Source organism: Gavia stellata, chromosome Z (assembly GCF_030936135.1).
Source record: "Gavia stellata isolate bGavSte3 chromosome Z, bGavSte3.hap2, whole genome shotgun sequence".
Classification (NCBI taxonomy): domain Eukaryota; kingdom Metazoa; phylum Chordata; class Aves; order Gaviiformes; family Gaviidae; genus Gavia; species Gavia stellata.
The window spans coordinates 32,110,915-32,133,618 of record NC_082637.1 but is presented as its reverse complement, the minus strand read 5'-3'; the positions used below and the strand labels follow the sequence as shown (position 1 = coordinate 32,133,618).

At 41.2% G+C, this 22,704-nt stretch overlaps 1 protein-coding gene across 1 annotated transcript in view; it reads left to right on the top strand.

Annotated features, from left to right (window-relative positions):
- Positions 1–22,704, top strand: part of PLGRKT (plasminogen receptor with a C-terminal lysine) — a 43,433-nt gene that overhangs the window by 6,275 nt on the left and 14,454 nt on the right. Inside the window, exon 2 of the mRNA XM_059834362.1 lies at positions 21,723–21,853. Coding sequence (XP_059690345.1) covers positions 21,723–21,853 — 131 coding nt within the window. The remainder of the gene's footprint in view (positions 1–21,722; positions 21,854–22,704) is intronic.

The window sequence follows — 22,704 nt, the reverse complement described above, 5'->3', positions numbered from 1 at the left end:
CCCTGGCAGCAAAGAGTCGAAAGGACCAACAACAAGGGCTTTATAAACAGTAGTGCAGCCAATAGGTTGAGGAAAATGACTGTTGCCTTCTGTTCAGTGCTTTGTTAAATGCATTAAATACTGCATTCAGGTTTTCCCCCCTTCTCCTCCCCCAATATGAGAAAAATGTAGATGAAAAGGAGCAAGTTTAGCAGCAGACCATCAAGATGGTCAAGGGCTGGAGCACTTCTTGAGAGGAGGCCAACTGAGCTGGATTTATTCAGCCTGGAGAGGGATGCCTTCTGGGGTGCAGGATCCAACAGCAGCCCCCCCAAAAACTGTGAGACAGTTATTAAGAAAGCAGAGCCATGTTGTTCACAGTGGTGGATTGCAGGAGGGTGAGAGGTAGTGGGTATACATTGCAACAGGATGGGGGGAGCCGTTCAGACTGAAAATAAGGAGAAACCTTTTCCCCCACAAGAACAACCCAGCAATGCAGCAGAGGCCCAGTGAAGCTGTGCAACCTCCATCCTTGAAGGTTTTCAAGACCTGACTGGATACAGCCCTCAGCAAGATCACCTGATCGCATAGCCGACCCTGTTTTGAGCAGGACCTGCTAAGGGTCTGTCCAACCTGAGTTATTCTATGATGCTTTGACCACTATGGAAGCAGGCACAGACTGTGGCCCACTGTATTTTGTGGATCATAGGAGGTAGGATTTCCTCACATCTGCTTCTTCCCAGGCTAAGAATTATGATGAGTTACCCCTTGATGTCTGCACTCCTGTTGAGCACCAGAGGCACAGCAGCAATCTGTTGAAACAAGCTGTGACTTGGTGTAACTTTTAACTGACAGTTGTTACGTAGACTTTAAGTATGTGTAAGTGATACTGATACAGAAGTAACATCACAAGGAAGGGAATTCGGAATTAAAGCCTTGGCGTGCCCAGCATGTCACATTGCAAAAACTAAGCAAAAATCTGGTTGTCTGTGGGAATAATTTACTTGAAAAAGAATTGTACAATCTCCTGTATATTTTGAAAGTTTTATAATATATATTGCTGTACTCACATATAAGTTTCCCCAGTGCTGCTTAATATTACTTATCCAGCAGCAGCACCTACATAAGTCGGTCAAAATCAGCAATTCCAGTAAAAAACTGTAACCATTATTTAAGCAAAACCTGTTACAAAAGTCTTACTTTAAGATTACAGCAGGTTGGCTCGGCTGGACTTTCAGGGGCAGATCAGACTGATAAGAGTGGAAGACTGGAGGACTGGAATTCTTGGAAAACGGAAGTTTTAGGAGAAAGTAATACAGGAGGAGCCAAAAATGACTGAAAGTGCTGGAAAGATAGGAGACCAGTTAGTGCTTAGCGCGTATCATCATTTCTGTGGCTCACAGATTTTTTTGTTGTTGTTTTGGGATAGCAGTTGAGAGTGATTTGGACTTTTAGTCAGTTGAGTTTTTGGGTTTTTTTCCCAGCAAGAGAATTTCTTATCAGACAAAAAGATAATATTCTCTGTGGGAAAGCACAGTTGCATTTAGGAGTCAGAGATAATCCTCCAAATGAATCTTTGATGGGAGCCACGTAACCTCAGGAGAAAATAAACAGGCTAGGAAAATAATGCACTCTGACAAATGTTGTATTTGCCCATAATAAAAATGTTTGATTATAACCTCCTGATTGCAATATGAATCTCTGGATAGTCTCACTCCCCTTCTCCTGCCATCCTTTCTCTCTCCCTATGTTATTATTTCAGACTGTAAAGTGCATTCTTCTCCCCAGGTAATATTGGATAGCCAGGAACAGCCATAGATCTGCTTTCATAGCTGTTAGTCTTTGGGAGTTTATAGACTTGCTCCCTGTATGCTCCCTGTGCGGGCATGGGAAAGGTTCCATACTCCTTGGTGAAAAAAATGCCAATATCAAGTAAAGTTGGAAGGGGTTGATTTTTATATTTTGACAATGCAGTGCAATTACATCTTCTTTTCTGAAAATCCATGCCAGCCTCTCCTTGTTTTTCAAATCTTTTCCCTCTTTTGAGGTCCCTAAAGTCACACAGGTTCATTTTGAGCCATGGGAAGACTACATTGTCCTATTCTAATGAGGGCCAGCCAGTGGTATTGAAGCTCCTCTGCAGTTCTGTACCTAATTAGATACATTTATGCTGCTTTCTCTTTTTTTTTCCCTTGGTGGTTTTTTTTTTCCTGCTTTGTTTTAACAGCTCCTTTTGAAGCTTTGTCAGTGATGCAAAATAATAAGGGAAATAAAAACTAGAGGTGTTTTTTCCTCAGTTAGTAAAAATTGTTAAGTTGAATAGCTGGGCAGATAGTATAAAACGTTGCTAGGGAAACTCATCCTTCAGTGCAATACTGCATAGTCTGGCTTTTTAAAGATGAAAAAGAATATAGCAGTTTCCTCTGTAAGTGAAACTTTTTTTTTGATAGAGCACAGAAATGCCAAAAACATGTTTGACTCTTGCAGATTCTGTACCTGTCAAAATAACTTAGTTCATTCAGATTATAAATCACAAGATATCTACTTCTGAAAATGACTCTTAAGTGTTCTGTGCTTTCATCTGTTCTTCCGCTCTTGCCTATGGAGAAAGATCTACACATTTTACATTGTATGTACGAGCTATGGCGCATGCATTCATGATTCAGCTTGAAGTGAAACTGCTGTTTAGTATTTTCCATGTCTGCAAATGGCTCGAATGCTCTCAGTCTCTTAAGAATGTGATTTGGAACATTATTTCATCATAACATTAATGTGTAAACATTAATTTCATAGAATCAGAGAATGATTTAGGTTGGAAAAGACCTTTAAGATCATTGAGACCAATCGCAAACCTAACACTGCGAAGTCCACCGCTAAACCATGAACCTAAGCACCACATCTACACGTCTTTTTAAATACCACCGTGGATGGTGACTCAACCACCTCCCTGGGCAGCCCGTTCCAGTGCTTGACAGCCCTTTTGGTGAAGAAATTTTTTCCTAATATCCAATCTAAACCTCCCCTGGCACAACTTCAGGCCATTTCCTCTTGTCCTATCACTTGTTACCTGGGAAAAGAGACCAACACCCACCTTGCTACAACCTCCTTTCAGGTAGTTGTAGAGAGCGATAAGGTCTCCCCTCAGCCTCCTTTTCTCCAGGCTAAACAACCCCAGTTCTCTCAGCCGCTCCTCATAGGACTTGTTCTCTAGACTCTTCACCAGCTTCATTGCTCCTCTTTGGACACGCTCCAGCACCTCAATGTCTGTCTTGTAGTGAAGGGCCCAAAACTGAACACACTATCTGGGGTGTGGCCTCACTACTGCCAAGTACAGGGGAACAACCACTTCCCTAGTCCTGCTGGCCACACTGTTTCTGATGTAAACCAGGATGCCGTTGGCCTTCTTGGCCACCTGGGCACACTGCTGGCTCATATTCAGCCGGCTGTCAACCAACACCCCCAGGTCCTTTTCTGCAGGGGAGCTTTCCAGTCACTCGTCCCCAAGCCTGTAGCGTTGCATGGGGTCATTGTGACCCAAGTGTAGGACTTGGCCTTGTTGAACCTCATACAATTGGCCTTGGCCCATCGATCCAGCTTGTCCAGATCCCTCTGTAGAGTCTTTTTTCCCTCAAGCAGATCAACACTCCTCCCCGACTTGACGTTTTCTGCAGACTTACTGAGGGTGCACTCCATGCCCTCACCCAGATCGCTGATAAAGATATTAAACAGAACCGGCCCCAATACCAAGCCCTGGGGAGCACCACTTGTGAATGGCCGCCAACTGGATTTAACTCCATTCACCACAACTGTTTGGGCCCAGCCATCCAGCCAGTTTTTTACTCAGCAAAGAGTATACCCATCAAAGCCATGAGCAACCAGTTTCTCCAGGAGAGTGCTGTGGGAAACGGTGTCAAAGGCTTTACTAAAGTCTAGGTAGACAACATCCACAGCCTTTCCCTCATCCACTAAACGGCTCACCTTGTCATAGAAGGAGATCAGGTTAGTCAGGCAGGACCTGCCTTTCCTAAACCCATGCTGACTGGGCCTGATCACCTGGTTGTCCTGTATGTGCCATGTGATGGCACGCAACATGATCTGCTCCATAATCTTCACCAGTACCACAGTCAGACTGACAGGCTTGTACTTCCGCAGAATTCCTCCTGTCCCTTCTTGTAGATAGGCTTCACATTTGCTAACCTCCAGTCCACTGGGGCCTTGCCCATTAGCTAGGACTGCCCATAAATGATTGAAAATCCGATAAAGGATGGAGATTTAGCCCTCCTTTTGTTGCTAATGTTTTTGTAGAAACATTTTTTATTGTCTTCTACAGCTGTTGCCAGGTTAAGTTCTAGTTCGGCTTTGGCCCTTCTAATTTTCCCCCTATAAAACCTCACAACATTCTTGCAGTCCTCCTGAGTTGCCTGCCCCTTCTTCCAAAAGTCATAAACAACTTCTTCCTGAGTTCCACCCAAAGCTCTCTCTTCAGCCAGGCCAGTCTTCTTCCCCGCTGGCTCGTCTACTGGCACATGGGGACGGCCTGCTCCTGTGCCTTTAAGACTTCCTTCTTGAAGAGTGTCCAGTCCAGCCTTCCTGGACTCCTTTGCCCTTCAGGACTGCCTCCCAAGGGACTCTGTCCACCAGGCTCCTAAACAGGCCAAAGTCTGCCCTCCAGAAGTCCAAGGTAGCAGTTCTGCTGATGCCCCTCCTTACTTCTCTGACAATCGAAAACTATCATTTCATGATCACTGTGCCCAAGATGGCCTCCCACCATTGCATCCCCCACCAGTCTTCCTCTGTTCGCAAACAGCAGGTCCAGCGGGGCACCTTCTCTATTTGGCTCACTCACCAGCTGTGTCAGGAAGTCATCTTCCACACACTCCAGGAACCTCCTAGGCTGTTTCCTCTCTGCTATATTGTATTTCCAGCAGACATCTGGTAAGTTGAAGTCCCCCATGAGAACAAGGGCTAGCGATTGTGAGACTTCTCCCAGCTGCTTATAGAATATTTATTCTGTCTCTTCATCCTGGTTGGGTGGTCTATAACAGACACCCACCATGACATCTGCCTTGTTGGCCTTCCCCCTGATTCTTATCCATAAACACTCAACCCTGTAGTCACTATCATTAAGCTCTAGACAATCAAAACACTCCCTGACATACAGGGCTACCCCACCGCCTCTCCTTCTTTGCCTGCCACTCCTGAAGGAGTTTATAGCCAGCCATTGCAGCAGCTTGCAGTTGTGTGAGTCGTCCCACCAGGCTTCCATAATGGCAACTATATCATAGCTTTCCTGCTGGACAATGGCTTCCAGCTCCTCCTGTTTGTTGCCCATGCTGTGTGCATTAGTGTAGATGCACTTCAGTTGGGCTATTGATCCCACCACCTTTTTAGGGGGAGAAGCCCTAATTCCTACGTGACCATTCTCGGGCACTTCTGTGGTTTCTAACACATCAATAACCCTTGTGTCTTTGCTGCCACATGGATCTCTGTCCCCTACCTCCACTGAGATGGCAGACCAAACGACCTCGCTAGCACACTGTCCCTGAAACATTGGTGTGCTGCCCCCAGGCTTATCTCTAGTGAGCCTGATTTTATCCCTTTCTCCCTTCAAATCTAGTTTAAAGCTCTTTCAATGAGTCCTGCTAACTGCTGTGCAAAGATCCTTTTCCCAGTTTGAGACAGGTATATTCCTTCTGTGGACAGCAGGCCTGATGTGTGTAAACCGACCCATGATCAAAAACCACAAATTTCTGCCAGTGACACCAGGCTCGGAGCCAAGTATTGATCTGCTGGCTCCTCCTGTTTCTTCCCTTATCATTCCTTGCAACTGGAAGGGTAGAGGAGAACACTACTTGTCCTCCTGATCTCTTCAGCAGCCATCTCAATGCCCTGAAGTCTCTCTTGATTGCCCTCAGACTTTTTGTTGCAACTTCATTGCTGCGTACGTGAAAACTCAATAATGGATAATAATCTGAGGGCCGTACCAGGGTAGGAAGCTTTCTGTTCACATCTTTAACCTGGGCCCCAGGGAGGCAGCAGACTTCCCTAAGAAGTGGGTTCAGTCTGCATATTGGGCCTTCTGTTGTCTTCAGAAGGGAGTTTCTTATGACAATGACCTGTCTTTCTTTCTTTATGGAAGCAGTTTTGATGCAGGGAGTAGGCCGACTTAACCTCAGTGACACCTCCAAGCTAGATGAACCATAGTCCTCATTATTGTTCGGTTCCATTTGCAGAGCCTCATACCTATTAGGCAAAGGCATCTGGGAAGGTGGGGTAGTCACAGAGGAGATGTGCCTGCTGTGCCAGGCAGAACTTGTCACCATTGACCCCTATCCCTTGAGTCACTGTGTTCAGCCAGGCAGAGAGCGTAGGGAATCTTCCATATCATGCGTCCTGTCTACCTGTTGGGCCAGTCCCAGGGAGGTTAGGGTGCGATTCATGAGACTGTAATTTGTTGTTACAGATGTGTGACAAGAGTATCTGTATTTTGAAAAACTGTCAAAACCTCAGTGAAAGCATAGATAAATGCAACTTAATATCCTATTTTCTTTCTTCTACACTGTCAGCACTTGGTCAGAGGCAAAACATAGCATGAATGCATTACTTTCCTGCCAAGGTTGTATTGCCTTAAGAGGTTTGCATTGAGTGGCAATGAATGAAAGGAATGAGGCCGTTTTCTCTTCATGTTCAACATTTTGTCCTTAACTCTGAAATGAAAGTATGGAAATACCCTGTAGCAAGCTTCTTAATAGACCATGTCTTATGACCAAATTAGATTGGATTTTTTTCTGAATTAATAATAATAGTAAAAAAATGAAGTCAGACCTATTGTGATGGAAAAGGACCAGAACATTTCAATTTATATCCAGACACTCAGCAGTTTCTCAGAATAAAATCTGGCCATAATTCAATGAAATGTTGTTTGTGTAAAATTTTAGATTGGAGGATTGGTTTAGTATTCTGATTGTCTTGATGAATTGGAAAATGTCTGAAATAATAGGCAATGCTATAATAGGTAACAGAATAAATACCAGTCCAGAGTATTATATCCAAGAAGGAAAAGTTAAATACATTAACCAAGTATAAGTGATTAGACCTCAGAAGCTTAAAAAAGACCTAGGTTTTATACACTTGTGCATAAATATTGGTGTATTTTTTATACATATATACTTACATACTGTTACATAAGCTGAGTCAACAGCACAGATTCTTGTAAAAAGCAAATGTAATTGTGGATTTATTAACCAGGGGATAAAATTACTCAATTTGCACTACTGATGACTTTGCTGGGAAAAAGATTTTGATACTTCTTTTAATGAGCAGGCAAGCTGTGAAAAGTTCAGAGAATGGGAGTAAAAATAAGAAAGGCATTAGAACCTGTGAGGAAAGGATGAAAAAATTGTATTTGTCTGATGCTACAAACACGTCTGTTATGAATTTTAAGTTTGTGTGTGTTGGTGGTAGTTTTTTAATCCACTCTTTTTTCTCATACATCCTTCTAGAGATATCAAGTCTTTTCCATTGCAAAAGCAAGCAAGCAAGAATTGAGATCAAAATTAGGAGACTTTGAGGGCTTAACTGTCATTATATGGGTTACTAATAAAGGCAGTGAAATCTGTCACTGGTGGTTTTGATTGGGATAAATGTCTGTTTCAGCTCCCTGCTTTCAGGCTAGCTTTAAAGGACCTCTGAATATGCTTTCTAGCCTTATCTCCATGACTATGCAAACACAGAAGCTGAAGTACCTGAAAGAATGCAGGTCCAGTTAACCAAGGGCTGAGGGCTGGCTAATACGTAACGACTTTCTTCTAGATTTATTTTGCACTTAATACTGTTTCTTCCTTAGCAACATCTCTTTTCCAACCTTACAATTTCTAACCAGCTCAAATGCATAAGTAAATGTCATAATTTTGTTTTAATACAGAAAATACCTGTTTTTCAGGTCTTAACAGTGATTTCTGTTTGAATGCTATTATATTATATCGTGTTACCAGTGAGATTTTTATCTAGCAAAGATTACAAGATGTTGTAACTTCAGTTATACAGCTGTGTGTTATTGGTGTTGGGTTTTCATCTCAATGTCTTTTTGAAAATGTACACAACAATTCTAAGGTTTATATATGTCCAGTAAGAAACAAGTTTAAACCTTTCAACAGGAATTTTAAGTTTGTTTCTTATTGGGAAGTATCTGATAATCTAGCTATCCTCCTAGTGATTTTTTACATTCTTACTTTTTAAGAAGCAGAAGTTTCTGTGGTAACATATGTGACAGGATATAGTGAGAGAGGCAGCTGAAGCATTTTAGACATTTGTTCAAGTGAAAAATGAGATTACTTATTTAGCGTAGATAAAGTACAAGCAGTATTTGTACCTGCGTAGTTAAGAATATAAATGTTTTTTATACAAATATGTACACCTTCCTTAAATTGTTGATTTTGTGAGATTTGAATTGAATAATTGATTCTTCTGTCCTTAGGATATATTAATACATAACACTTTGCTGAACTTCCTTTACTATTGCAGATACTGAGAATTTTGTGAGGGAGAGATGAGGAAAGCCTGGCTTATTTAACAGTCAGCTCAATGATCTTGTCTGCCCTCCTCTCCCCAGTTAGTTTTAAACAGGGAAAGAATTTGTATTTGAGGTGAAAGTTTTGTATGCATAATTTTTATTTCAGTTAAATTAAAAATGTTTTAAGAATGTAAAGATGCTGTTACAAGACAGGTCAGTAGGATTTTTATGACAAACTAGACATTGGGCCACATTCTGTTGTAGTAATTCAACTTAAAGACAAATGCAAAATGTTAATGAAAACCAGAGGAGAAGAAAACAAAAGTTTTGAAAAGGGAAAATATTAATGTCTGTTCAATATGTGCTAGACTAAGAGTACTCCATCTTAGACAGGTAAGACGAATTGACCTAATAAGCCTATAATTTTGTTCTTGGTAGGGACCTGTATCTTTTACATGTTGCTGTCCTTATCCTAGGATGCTTTTTGAGTAATGAGCTAAAAGTAGGAATGGAAAAGAGGGTGTAAGACAGTATGAGTAAGGGCAGGGTGAGATGCTTTCTGTTTTATTTTAAGATGAAGTATATTTGCAAATATTATTATGAGATTCTGTTGGGTTTTTTCTTAACAAATTCAATTAACCCATTACTCAGTCAACATACTATTGATGATTTATCAGTTGATCATAAAATGAGGTAGCTGTTGAAAGGCATAGATGTGCTATGTTTTGACTTTTGGCCAGAACAAGAATGGCTAGTGGTAAAATGCCAGTGAGTTTCTGAACAGTAAAACTTCTTTTCATGCTTTATCACTTTTATTGATCAAAAAAGGAAGACAACTGACACATGCTTCTGCATAGGCTGCTTTCTGTAGAGTCCTTCCTGTGCCTAATAAAACTTTGTGTGATGACATTCTTTCCATCTACGGATTTGCCAACTTATCTTTGTTAGTAAAAGATCAGCATGTCCATGATGATACCTGAAAAATCTAATCTTTCCTAATGTCTTAGACATTGACTAATTTTCTGCAGGGTTTTGTAAGTCCCTAACCTTTTCCTCTCTGAAGTTTTCACTGAGAATTAGTCAAAAGGATTTTTTAAATTTCTATTACAATGAACAATTGTTCTCTTACTTCCATGTGGAGTCAAATGTAGGCAAGCTTTCCCTTTCCTGACTGCTACCATCCTTTTCCCTTTGGGGTGGGAAATAGCGAGATTTGTTTTCTATTGACAAAATACTAGTAGCACATACAGCATCTCTAATGCATTTGTCTTGAAGCATTAGAAAAATTGTTTTGCGCCTTAGGTGATCTGGGCTTAATTCAGGAAATACATGCTCTCTGGTAACAATTGTATATCCTTATTAGTTTGCGTGCATCAAATGGAACAGAACAAGATGAATGATATCTGTACTGAGGAAGATTAGAACAATCTATCTCGCAGGAAAAAGGCAGTTTGGTTAGTATTAGCCGGGAGATTGTATACTCTGCCTGATCACTGTAAACAAATAAATGCAGTGGTTTACAAAGAGCAGATTTTAATAGCTATTTCTAACATGCAAGCGCTACCAGCAAAAGATGCAAAACAGACTGATTGCTCCACCAGCAATAAAACAAATGTTAATTAAGCCTGTTCAGTGGAATCAGTTCTACCAGTCTTTTTGCTGGGGAATATCTGTGACTAGTACATATCCTTGTGAATGCAGCTTGCTTATGTAAAACTTGTCTTGCTTGGGGGTGCACCTGCAGCTAACCCTTACACATGTAGGCTTAGTTTGTTGGGGTGATTTAACTGACTTCAAAGAAAAAATGCCTTCTGAAGCTGCCTCATTTAACCCTATAAATTTTCCATAGTTCTTGCCTTCTTAGTAGAGCAAACCTACCATTTCAGTCTTCTGTTGTTACGTCCACTGAAGTCAAATCTGGCCATTTACTTGTTTTTCTATGAAATACTATTTCTTTAATGCTAAGGTTAAAAAAAAAAAAAAAACAAACAAAAGAACAACAACAAAGGGGGCAGGGGAGGAGCCCTGTATTTAGCAGAACTCGTAAGAGCCCAGGGGGTACAATGGATAAGTAAAGAGATCTTATACCTATTTTAATTCCGTAACAAAAATGATGTAAAGAGAGCCACAGTAATTTTGCAAATCAGAACCTGAAATGGATGGGAAGAAACATCATATTTGCAGGTTTTGTTAATATTATAACACCCTCTCATACCGCAGTATCATTTTACAGCCATTTCTTCTGGTTTTTATTTTTGATTCAATGCTCTGAGTCTTTATTTCTTTTTTAAAAGCAGGGTTATAAGGCACACAAGGAGCATACCTGGAGGCATTATTGGGGTATGGAAATAACAAATTGAATAGTTCTTACTTATTCAGTTATTTGTCAGACTTCAAAATGACTTGATAGTGTAATGTTAACTCTTGTTAATCTTGTAATGTTATTCTAATAGAGCACTGTTTGATCTATTTTACTGTTCCTATAGCACGGACACCTGTTTTTTTAAATAACTGGCTATCCAATGACTTTGGTTTGTCTTTATAGATCTTGCAAAATTCTCCTCAGAATTCTAAACACTGATAACAATACCTTAAAACTTTGCTTACCTTGCAGATAAGATTATTAAATGCAGGTGGAGAACACCCTTCTTTACTCTGTTGCATGTTCGTTGCTCAAAGGCCACATGGCAGAAGCATGGACATGCTAGGTTACTGCCAAGAAATCTTACTTTTGTACCACAGTCCATTGGATTGAGCCTCTCCTTTGCACAGCTTAAAATGTTAAATGGATTCAGGTGCTTTTAACCTTTTATTTCTTTTTATATGGCATGTAATTCCAGCAACTTATTGACAACAGCAGGAATAATAAGCATTTTTTTTCAGTGCAGTTTACATTCTGGCTTGTGGTTAATATTGTAAGACCCCTTTCTTTTTATGATAGCTCTTAGTTTGTAAGTATTTTGTAATGTCTCTTTGCACTTGGAAGCTTTAAAAATTGAGTTTTCTTTTTAGGGAGAGTAGTTACTTGCAGTGATAATAATTTTAATTGCTCTGTGTACTTAAAGTGAAAAACATTTGCAAACAAGCTTTGAAGTGGCAGGATGAAACATTTAAGTGTGATTTATTTTAACTATTGGATCTGGAGGCCCATTTACTGACAGTTCTGTGTGCATGCTGGTCACAGAACCAAGCAGACACTGTGTAATTATTTCAAGTTACCATCTCTGTATTCCACTCTGGTGGCTTACAATGGAGGTGTAAACATAGGTATCACTATTCTATTTTCCATTTATTTTTGCTAAACAACCATTTGCAGCAGCTTCTGGATTTGCACATTGATTAGGAAGGATGACACCTAGGACGAGTCGCCTACGCCTTTAATCTTTCATCTGCTTATGAAATGCCAGGTGCATTGCTACTGCAAGGAGTTTGTGCAGTTACTTAGCTATACTACCTGCACACCAACTTTTATAAGTGTTTTGTAAGTGATTTGCAGATTTTTGTATGTGTGACTGTCACATTTTTGGAAAATTAAGCCTTATTTTCATTGTGCCTCTGAGTACTCAGAAGTTAGAAGTTACTAGTTGTTTAAAGAATGCTTTCAGAGTCTCTGGTCATTGAAAAACTGTAAGTGAAAATAACCTCCTGTTATAGGCACAGTAGCCATGGCCTGTAACAAATGTGCAAGAGATTAGCCTGTGACAAAACTGGAGGTTCTTTTAACATGAGTGTAAGGATATTCCAACAGTTTCTTCATGTTTCTCTTTTTTTAGATTTAGATAGTGAGTTTCAGAACTTAAGTAGAGACAGCGTATATATATATCTGGCTGATAATGCCTTCTAAGGTAGATTAATTCGTTTTCTGTCTGAATAACTGTTTACCAGGCTGTCAGCATAATTATATCTTAATGATGGTGACATGAAATACAGTTCCCTAAATAGGTTTACTGCCACGACCACACTCAAGCCAAGTCTTTGTCCTGACCACTATTTTAGAGGGGTTGGGGAAAACAGCGTATCTGACAGGAGAGCCATTAAATATGCCAGGTTGCAAACAGAGGCTTTATCCAGGGGTTGTTACTATGTCTTCCTCTCTCCAGATATATCTTGACCTGCACAAAATACATCAACGAAATTGTATTTAATACACATGGACAGTGGAGAGCATTTTGCCCTGGCTCTGCTTTCAATTTCTGTTGAGCCTTTGTACACCACCTTGCATCTCATTTGTTTTGTTTTGTGCATCACCTTAATACAAAACCAAACTAGCATCTGTTCCTTCCTACAGCAGCTGAACATGAAAGAGAAAGGCAGAGAGAAAACAAGCTAAGAGTCTGAAGTGTCAGAAATTTCCAATCTATCTACCACTGCTGATGTGGCTTGTAATCCAGAGAAGACTTTATTTTTTTGCAAGTTGTCAAAGTTGATTAAATTATTTCAGATGAGAATTTTCTCCCACTGGATTTTAATCAATGAAATGATGGTATAAATGCTCTTTTCTATGGTTTGACATCATTGTGACAGTCTGAAGAATAATCAATAGAAATGATAAGGATGGTTACCATTGACTAGTTTATTAGCATTATCAGTTTCACAGTAACTGACCTTTTCCCTCTCCGCCTCACTTCTCTTCATCCGTCATGTTCCATTTTGTCAGATTGATTTCCTTTTACTATAACAGTTGGTATGTGGTAGACTTCAAATGTTAATCAGCCCTTGCAGTTTCTCACACAGTGTTAAAAAACTACTAGCTGTATTTAAAGAAAATGGGAAAGCTACTTCTCATTGGGTCCTCCTGAGAGTGTTATAAAATATAAAATGTTACTTGCTACTAGTACCCATTTTATTTTGAAATGCTAAACTTAAATTTTAAAACTATGCAATCAATATTTATTACCAGTAAAGTAGTTGCTACTGTCACTTAAGAAAATCTGTTTGTTATGGAATAAAACTTGCAGAAATTTATGTAGTGTTTTTTTAGATTATGATATTAATTGTACTTGTAAATGTGTCTCTAAAACATGGCCTGCTAGTTCTAGGATGCTTGGATGCATACCGATCCATCCATATCACAGCTTCAGCTCTCTTGTGCCATGCACAGCAACCTGGCTGGGAAAACTACAGAATCTCCCTTCCTCCCCTGATAAAATCTGCACCTGAGACCCTTTACCTATAGTTTTTATGCAAGCATAGTCATGTAAATAGTCCCTATTGAAGTTTTTATGGCTATATAGGTGGGAGGCTTATGTATGTAAAATGAAACAGAATTTATTCCCTAAGACATGGTACTTGGATGGTGAACTGTTGTTCACCTGATGTGTCTGATGTGCACCTGTGGCTTGTTTCCTCAATAATCAACTTCTGCCATCAGCGAGATTATTCTAAATAAGCTACAGCACACCTTTGCTAAGTTTGAACGATACACTTTTCTTTTTAATCTTATCACCTATAAAGTTCTACATGTGAAGTTACGGTTTGCAGTAAAATGAATACCTATTGTTCTCAATTCTTGCTTCTGATCTGCCGTAAAGGGAAAAGAAGTCATCTTAAATGTCATTGCAAAATAAGTCCTAAGGGGGTAGGACTAGGCCTTTGTCGTAAAATCTACATGTTAGTAGGTCAAAAGTCTTCTCCACCCTTTCACTACCCCATTGTGGCTGGCATTTTCAATAGAACACATGTGGAGGAAAATAGGACACACTTACTAAGAAATTAACAGCTGAAAATGGGATATTGATTTGAATTGCAGTCAAACATGATTTGGTTTTCTATCTTTCACCTAATTTGGAATAATCTTTTGTGGTGGACTCCTGAGTCTTTCCCTATATAGATCTGCTTTCAAATCCTGACTTGCTTAAGGTTAATGTAATCTTAATGTAATAGTTTCGCCTTATGATCTACCAATAGTTGTTTGCCAGTGTACAGTCAGCGTATCAGGCTACCCTGGTCATTCAAAACTGTCAGAACTCAAGATGTTCAATTCAGGTTGGCATGTTAAATGGGTAAGCACAAGGATATTGCCCATCAATTTTTTGAAATTTTGAAAGATTGAGGTACATAGGAGTTGCTTGAGTGCCCATATAGGTGCTTTATTTTACAACTTAGAGCGTCCAAAATTAATTTAAATGCACATATTCTTTTAGTGTCAAACATTGCTCATAAACCTACTTAGCTGATCAGCTGTTGGACCTGGACATGTTAAAGCAGTCTTTGATGACACAGGGTGGGTGGGTGTCTGCTCTGCCAGAGGAGTGTTCGCTGTTGTGCTGAACATGCGTTGCTGGAGCCCACGCGTGGAACCTGATGGCAGCATTGACGCGCTTCATTCAGCAGCACAGAGGCTATGGTGCTCTCTGAAAATAGCTCAGGCATACTGCAAACTGTTTTTTCTACAATTATTCCAGTAAGTTTAAGTTGTGCGATGAAACAGTATGTTCTGGGACAACTTTGGCCATAATTGTTGCTCGGTTTTCCCTTTCCTTTTCCTTAAGGAAAGCTTGAAATCCCCTGAAGTCAGTGTGGAATTGCCCTGGAACACTTTGACTAAATCACTTTGTTATGCAGATTCCCATTGCAATCCTACAGCTACAGCACTATAGTCTTTTGTTTTGGCAAGATGAAACGATGCCAAAAGACAAAACTGACCTTGGAAAGCAAGAATGAAGATTTTTTTCAGAGTAAAGGAGGACACAAAAAAGGGCATTTTCAACATTTGGGAGAGGTATTCCTGGGTTTGGCGTAAGATTGCATAGGTTCAGAGATTTTGGAGCAGATTTAGTCATGTTTGTGTGTTGTTAATAGATTTTCTCCATACAGCTATGACTAAATAAAAATCAATTTTAAAACAAACCTCTGCAGCGGTACTGTAGGTTACTTAGCATCCCTAAAAAACTTCTTGGTGCTACATTGTAAATAGAGTTTGTATAGTGAACTGTTCATTGTAACATCATGCAACTTCAGTAATAGCAAGAATTAAATTATTGATATATCTAAATGTCACTAGATCTACTTGTTACCACCTTCTGTGCATCAAAATTCCTCTGAAACATTTTCTTCTTGTCTATGCCACATTCCCCATGTGCACATAAAACACTCATCTCTAAGATTCATCAGTCCAAATCACAGAATCAGTACGGTTGGAAAAGACCTGTAAGATCATCGAGTCCAACCTGGGGGGGGGGGGGGGGGGGGGGGGGGAAAAAAAAAAAAAAAAAAAAAAAAAAAAAACCACACAACACAACCACAAAACCCACGCCACACAACAACAATAACAAGCCACAACCCACCCAACACCACACAGCACCATGTCCATCAAGCTACATCCCACAATGCCACATCCACACGCTCCTTGAATACCTCCAGGGAGGGTGACTCTACCACCTCCCTGGGCAGCCTATTCCAGTGTTTCACCACTCTCTCAGTGAAGAACTTTTTCCTAATGTCTAGCCTGAACCTCCCCTGGCGCAACTTGAGGCCATTTCCTCTAGTCCTGTCACTAGTCACTTGGGAGAAGAGACCAACACCCACCTCTCTGCAACCCCCTTTCAGGTAGTTGTAGAGAGCGATAAGGTCTCCCCTCAGCCTCCTCTTCTCCAGGCTAAACAACCCCAGCTCGCTCAGCCGCTCCTCATAAGACTTGTGTTCCAGACCCCTCACCAGCTTCGTCGCCCTTCTCTGGACACGCTCCAGCACCTCCATGTCCTTCTTGTAGTGAGGGGCCCAAAACTGAACACAGTATTCGAGGTGCGGCCTCACCAGAGCCGAGTACAGAGGCATGATCACCTCCCTGCTCCTGCTGGCCACACCATTTCTGATGCAAGCCAGGATGCCGTTGGCCTTCTTGGCCACCTGGGCACACTGCTGGCTCATATTCAGCCGGGTGTCGATCAACACCCCCAGGTCCTTTTCTGCAGGGGAACTTTCCAGCCACTCATCCCCAAGCCTGTAGCGTTGCCTGGGGTTGTTGTGGCCGAAGTGTAGAACCCGGCACTTGGCCTTATTGAACTTCATCTGGTTGGCCTCAGCCCATCGATCCAGCCTGTCCAGATCCCTCTGCAGAGCCTTCCTACCCTCAAGCAGATCAACACTCCCTCCCAACTTGGTGTCATCTGCAAACTTGCTGAGGGAGCACTCTATCCCCTCATCCAGATCATCAATGAAGATATTAAACAAGACCGGTCCCAAAACCGAGCCCTGGGGGACTCCGCTTGTGACCGGCCGCCAGCTGGATTTCACCCCATTCACCACAACCCTCTGGGCTCGGCCATCCAGCCAGTTTTTTACCCAGCGAAGAGTGTACCTGTCTAAACCACAGGCCGCCAGCTTCTCTAGGAGAATACTGTGGGGAACAGTGTCAAAGGCTTTGCTGAAGTCCAGGTAGACAACATCAACAGCCTTCCCCTCATCCACTAGGCGGGTCACCTGGTCATAGAAGGAGATCAGGTTGGTCAAGCAGGACCTGCCTTTCATGAACCCGTGCTGGCTTGGCCTGATCCCTTGGGTAACCTGCACGTGTCCCGTGAGCGCCCTCAAGATGAGCCTCTCCATAACCTTCCCCGGCACCGAGGTCAGGCTGACAGGCCTGTAGTTCCCCGGATCCTCCTTCCGACCCTTCTTGTAGATGGGCGTCACGTTGGCAAGCCTCCAGTCATCCGGGACCTCCCCCGTTGACCAGGACTGTTGATAAATGATGGAGAGCGGCTTGGCAAGCTCTTCCGCCAGTTCCCTCAGCACCCTTGGGTGGATGCCATCAGGCCCCATAGACTTATGAGTGTCCAGGTGGCATAGCAGGTCGTTAACTGCTTCCTCCTGGATCATGGGGAGCCTATTTTGCCCTCCATCCCTGTCATCCAGCTCAGGGGGACGGATACCCTGAGGATACCCGGTGTGGCTGTTAAAGACTGAGGCAAAGAAGGCATTAAGTACCTCAGCCTTTTCCTCATCCTTCGTGACAAGGTTCCCCGCCGCATCCAGTAGAGGATGGAGATCCTCCTTGGCCCTCTTTTTGCTGTTAATGTATTTATAGAAGCTTTTTTTGTTGTCCCTCACGACCGTGGCCAGGTTGAGCTCTAGCTGGGCTTTCGCCTTCCTAATTCCCTCCCTGCATGACCTAACGAGGTCCTTGTACTCTTCTTCACTTGCCTGCCCCTTTTTCCAGAGGTGGTAAGTTCTCTTTTTTTCCCCAAGCCTCAGCATAAGCTCCTTGTTGAGCCAGGCCGGCCGTCTTCCCCGCCGGCTCTTCTTACGGCACACGGGCACTGCCTGCTCCTGCGCCTTCAAGATTTCCTTCTTGAAGAACATCCATCCTTCCTGGGCCCCTTTGCCCTTCAGGACCGTCTCCCAAGGGACCCTCCCGACCAGTGTCCTGAACAGGGCAAAGTCTGCCCTCCGGAAGTCCATGGTAACGGTGTTGCTCACCCGCCTCCTTACTTGGCTAAATATTGAAAACTCTATCATATCATGGTCGCTAAGCCCAAGACGGCCTCCGACCTTCACTTCACCCACCAGACCCTCACTGTTCGTAAACAGCAGGTCAAGCAGGGCACCTTCCCTTGTAGGCTCGCTTACCAGCTGCGTCAGGAAGTTATCTTCGACACACTCGAGGAACCTCCGGGACTGTTTCCTCTTAGCTGTGTTGTACTTCCAGCAGACATCCGGTAAGTTGAAGTCCCCCACAAGAACAAGGGCTTGCGACTGCGAGACTTCTGCCAGTCGCTTGAAGAACACTTCATCAGCTTCTACGCCCTGGTCGGGTGGTCTATAACAGACCCCCAGCAGGATATCCGGCTTGTTGGCCTTCCCCCTCATCCTTGCCCATAAGCATTCAACCCCGTCGTGACAATCATCCAGCTCTATACAATCAAAGCACTCCTTGACGTACAGAGCCACCCCACCGCCTCTCCTTCCTTGCCTGTCCCTCCTGAAGAGCTTATAGCCCTCCATCGCAGCACTCCAGCCATGCGAGTCGTCCCACCATGTTTCTGTGATGGCGACCACGTCATAGCTGCCCCGCTGCACGATGGCTTCCAGCTCCTCCTGTTTGCCGCCCATGCTGCGTGCATTGGAGTAGATGCACTTGAGCTGGGCTATCGGTCTTGCCCCCGGCAATGGCATGCCACCCCTAGGCTCACCTCTGGGTAGCCTGGCTTCATCCCCTTCCCCCTTCGAGTCTAGTTTAAAGCCCTCCTGATGAGGTTTGCCAACTTACGGGCAAGGATTCTTTTCCCCCTTGGGGACAGCTGGACACCACCTGCACTCAGCAGGCCCGGTGCCACGGAGACCACCCCATGGTCAAAGAATCCAAAATTCCTCTGGTGGCACCAGTCTCTGAGCCACGCGTTGACCATGTTTGCTTTCTTATTCCTTTCAGTGTTCCTCCCCGCCACTGAAGGGATTGCAGAAAACACCACCTGCGCACCCGATCCATCAATCAGTCTCCCCAGCGCCTTAAAGTCCTTCTTCATCCCTTTCACGCTTCTTTGCTCTATCTCCTCGCTGCCAACCTGCAAAACTACCAGCGGGTAGTAATCGGTGGGCCGTACCAGACTGGGGAGTTTCCTCATGACCTCCCTCACCCGGGCCCCAGGGAGGCAGCAGACCTCCCTGTGGGTCGGGTCAGGCCGGCATATTGAAGCTGCCCTTCAACACATCTTTTTTAAATAAATTTATTTAAACACAGTATTGCCTTTCATCTAGGTAAGATTTTACATCCACATTGAAGAAGTGGCTGTAAGGAAAGGAAAGGAATTATGAGCATTTTTCTATGTGTTTTTCCTCCTTATTTTTGGATGGGGTACCACGTAGAAGTGAAAAAAAAAATTTTAAGTGAAAAAAAAAAAAGAACCTTCTGGTTAGAAAAGAATATGAAAAATTGTTTGATTATGTTATCTAGCTGCTGTTTATAATATACAAAACAAGTTGTTTTCATTTATACTAAGTAATTTCTGTAAATTACTTGTAGATATACCTGAAAGTATCATTGGGCTTCTGAAATTTGATATGAGAGGCTCCTACAGAGTTTGTTTGACCTTAGTGTCTGTGACTTAGTAATTATCTTTTTCTTTCAGTACTTGAGTTTTAAAAAGCTACCAAAGTATAACTGGTGTGAGGTGGTTTTTTGTTAGGTTTTTTTGTTGTTTTTAAAGAAATCATGTTAGGATCCTTTAGTTTAGTCTTGTAGATTTAAACTTACAGCTTTCTTTTTATTCCATGTTTACTTCTTTCTATGCTCTGTGCATATTAAACCGTGTTTTTCTTCTTCTCCATTAAGTTTCCTTTTAGCAAGACTGTATTTCATCAGCATATCCTTGTCCCACTTCCTCACCAAGTACTTCTTCAAATTGAATCTTATTTAGGGTAATACTGTGCATCCTGGAAGCGTAGGCTCCTTATCTGTGCTGACAGGCAAACAAAGGATCCCTTAATACTTTTCACACGTGTGCAAACTACACATATAATCAAATTGAAGGGGAAAATAGAGGTCATTAAATTGATATTACATGTCATTATTTTACCTTGTCACATCAACCCTTAGCAATTTACCAGGCTTAGGCTATTGGGGACCACAGAGGGGCTAAATAATGGGCAGTGTGCTTGTTTACTTTAGAATTTCCAAGTGTTTCATAGGTGACAAAATAAAATCTAATTATTTTGATATTTTATTAAGTGGTTTGTCAGCCCTTATATAATTACTTCTTCTGAAAAAAGCAATCTGAAAATTATGGATATCAGGAAGGTAGAGCTTGTTGATATTTTTTGTGAGAACAATTGCAATCTAAGTCTTGAGGAAAGAGAAACAGATGAAACAGTATTGTGAGACTACAGTGAATGTTGTTTTTCCTACTGTGTACAATTATATGTAATTAGATCTGTCCTTTTTTTATTATGCTGTCTAAAAAATTAATTCTACCTATCTAGGTACTGAATGAGCTTGTAAATAAGACAGTAAGATCAACATAGTCTGAAGAAATAATTAGTAACAATTTAACAGAAATTGTTCTGTTCAGGCTAAATCAATAGTAATGGAGATGAATAAATGGGTGGAAACCTTAAGTAATTACAAATCTTTTAAATTATTCTTGAATTAGAAAGCAGGAGAAAAGAACAGATTTAATTACTTTTATAGATGCATGAGAAGAGAACTTTCTGAATTCTCTCTTTGTTCTTTCTTTTCTAGAATACTCTTTTTTTAGGCTGCTGGTATTCTGTTTCCTGTACCTTGTTGGACTTTTTATGCAATTCGGTTAGCTAGGCTAGACATACCAATTCAGGTACTCTGTTTTTTCCCCAAAAATGAGTTACATTAATGGGAAGAAGCAGACTTCTTATTGTGTTAACTAACTTCTATACTCCAGTTTCAGACTGCTTATTTTTGGCACAATTTTTATTTTTTGCATCACTCTAAGGAGGAAAGACCATTGTTCTTTCTGGTGTTCTGTACACTAGAGAGGAGCTTTTAAGAAATACTGAATTTACCTTTATTTAATGGAAATGTATCAGTATGTTTAGATGGGGCATGTAATTTCAAAGAAAAAACCTAAGTCTGCTTTTTTATTCTTATGCACCATAGAAAGTTCTGCTTTCATGTGTGACAATACTGTCTAGATTATACTTTTTGCATTATTATTTTTAATTTTAGTTACAGCAGTATTTTCTCATGGACTTTTGATATGTATTCCAGTATCTTTAAAAGATCTGATATCTTCACAATGTTTTTTCTATATTTGTAAACTATGGTGTTTCAAAAGAATTATTAGCTTTATGATGCATCACGAAGAGAAATCCTCAAAGGGGAAAGAGGTGTCAAGATTGATTCTAAAGATACTGTCAGCTAAATTAAAATCAAGCAGAATAAATTGGAAAGCAGCTAGATGGTAGCCTTTGGATCACCATGGAAATGCAAAGGTCAGAGAACCTTAACCCAGGGAGTGCTGCTGAGACTTGGAGAGCTCTCAAAACCTAACACTGATGTTTTGGTTTTCTTGACCTTCAGAAGCAGCATTAGAAAGATTCTGCATTAAAGCATTTGCTAATTGACCTAAATGGTATAAACAATTCTGAATTATTCCTGAAGAAGACCATTCTCAATCAAAAACTATCAATGACTGAAGTAAAAGACCAAAAAAGAAACCTTCTCAGTTAGTCTTTTCGATTTATAGACCAATAAGAGATTGACTCAGTGTTTAAAATAAATGGATGACTTAGTTTTCTTTAACTTCTCTCCCTTCTTTAGCTGGAAAGGCAACTACTGATGCAGAACCAGATGAGAGAGAGACAAACAGCAATGCAGATTGCTTGGACACGGGAATTTCTCAAATATTTTGGGACATTTTTTGGACTTGCTGCTGTAGGTTTAACAGCTGGGTATGAAGTTTATTTCCTAACAGAAAATATAAATATGTTACATTTATATTTCCATCATGCAGGATATTCCTTTTGCATTATCACAGGTAGTTATTTTTATCTAGCAGCTGCTCAGAAGTTGATCAACTGGCAAAGTGACTCTGATTTCTGTCTGGTCCCAGATATGTTTTGGTTACGTCTGTACTGCAGACTTATACAAAAGTAGAGACGTGAGCTGACAATAAAATGATGCAGCTGAGGTACCAAAAAGTTGTGTGTGGAACAGGAGGTATTGTTTAAAAGCCATGCTATTTTCTTGTCTGTATTGTGATTTAATGAACTATTAATGAGCAACAAATCCTTCACCATCTGGGTTTTTTAATATGTCAGTGAACAAGTGGACATATTCTGAAACCTATTCACTTAAAATTTGAATCAAGGAACTCACCCAAGGGGAAAAAGCCTTGGCTAATAAAGCTGTATTGCATGGGGAAGAACTTGCCTTATAGGACTTTTGTTTGGTAACATTTTTTTCTTGTCCTATAACATGATTACATGGAATGTAGGAAATATTTGTGGTTTTGTGTACATAGTACAGATTAAACACACCTTATGCATTATGCATTCTCTGTGGACTCAAATGCATTTGGAACTGAACGTAATACCTTGATTGCTACATGTTGCACATGGCTGGATGGATATATGCATGTGCACATGCATGCTACACTAGTCAGATAGTCCCATTTTTCTTAGATATATTCAAAACTCACTTGAAGCATTTTTTTTTAATACCCTTGGGTTGACAGATAAGCAAGAAGGCAACCAGAAAATGAACGCTTCTGAGGAAATAAAGACTTGTTCTTCTTTGATTA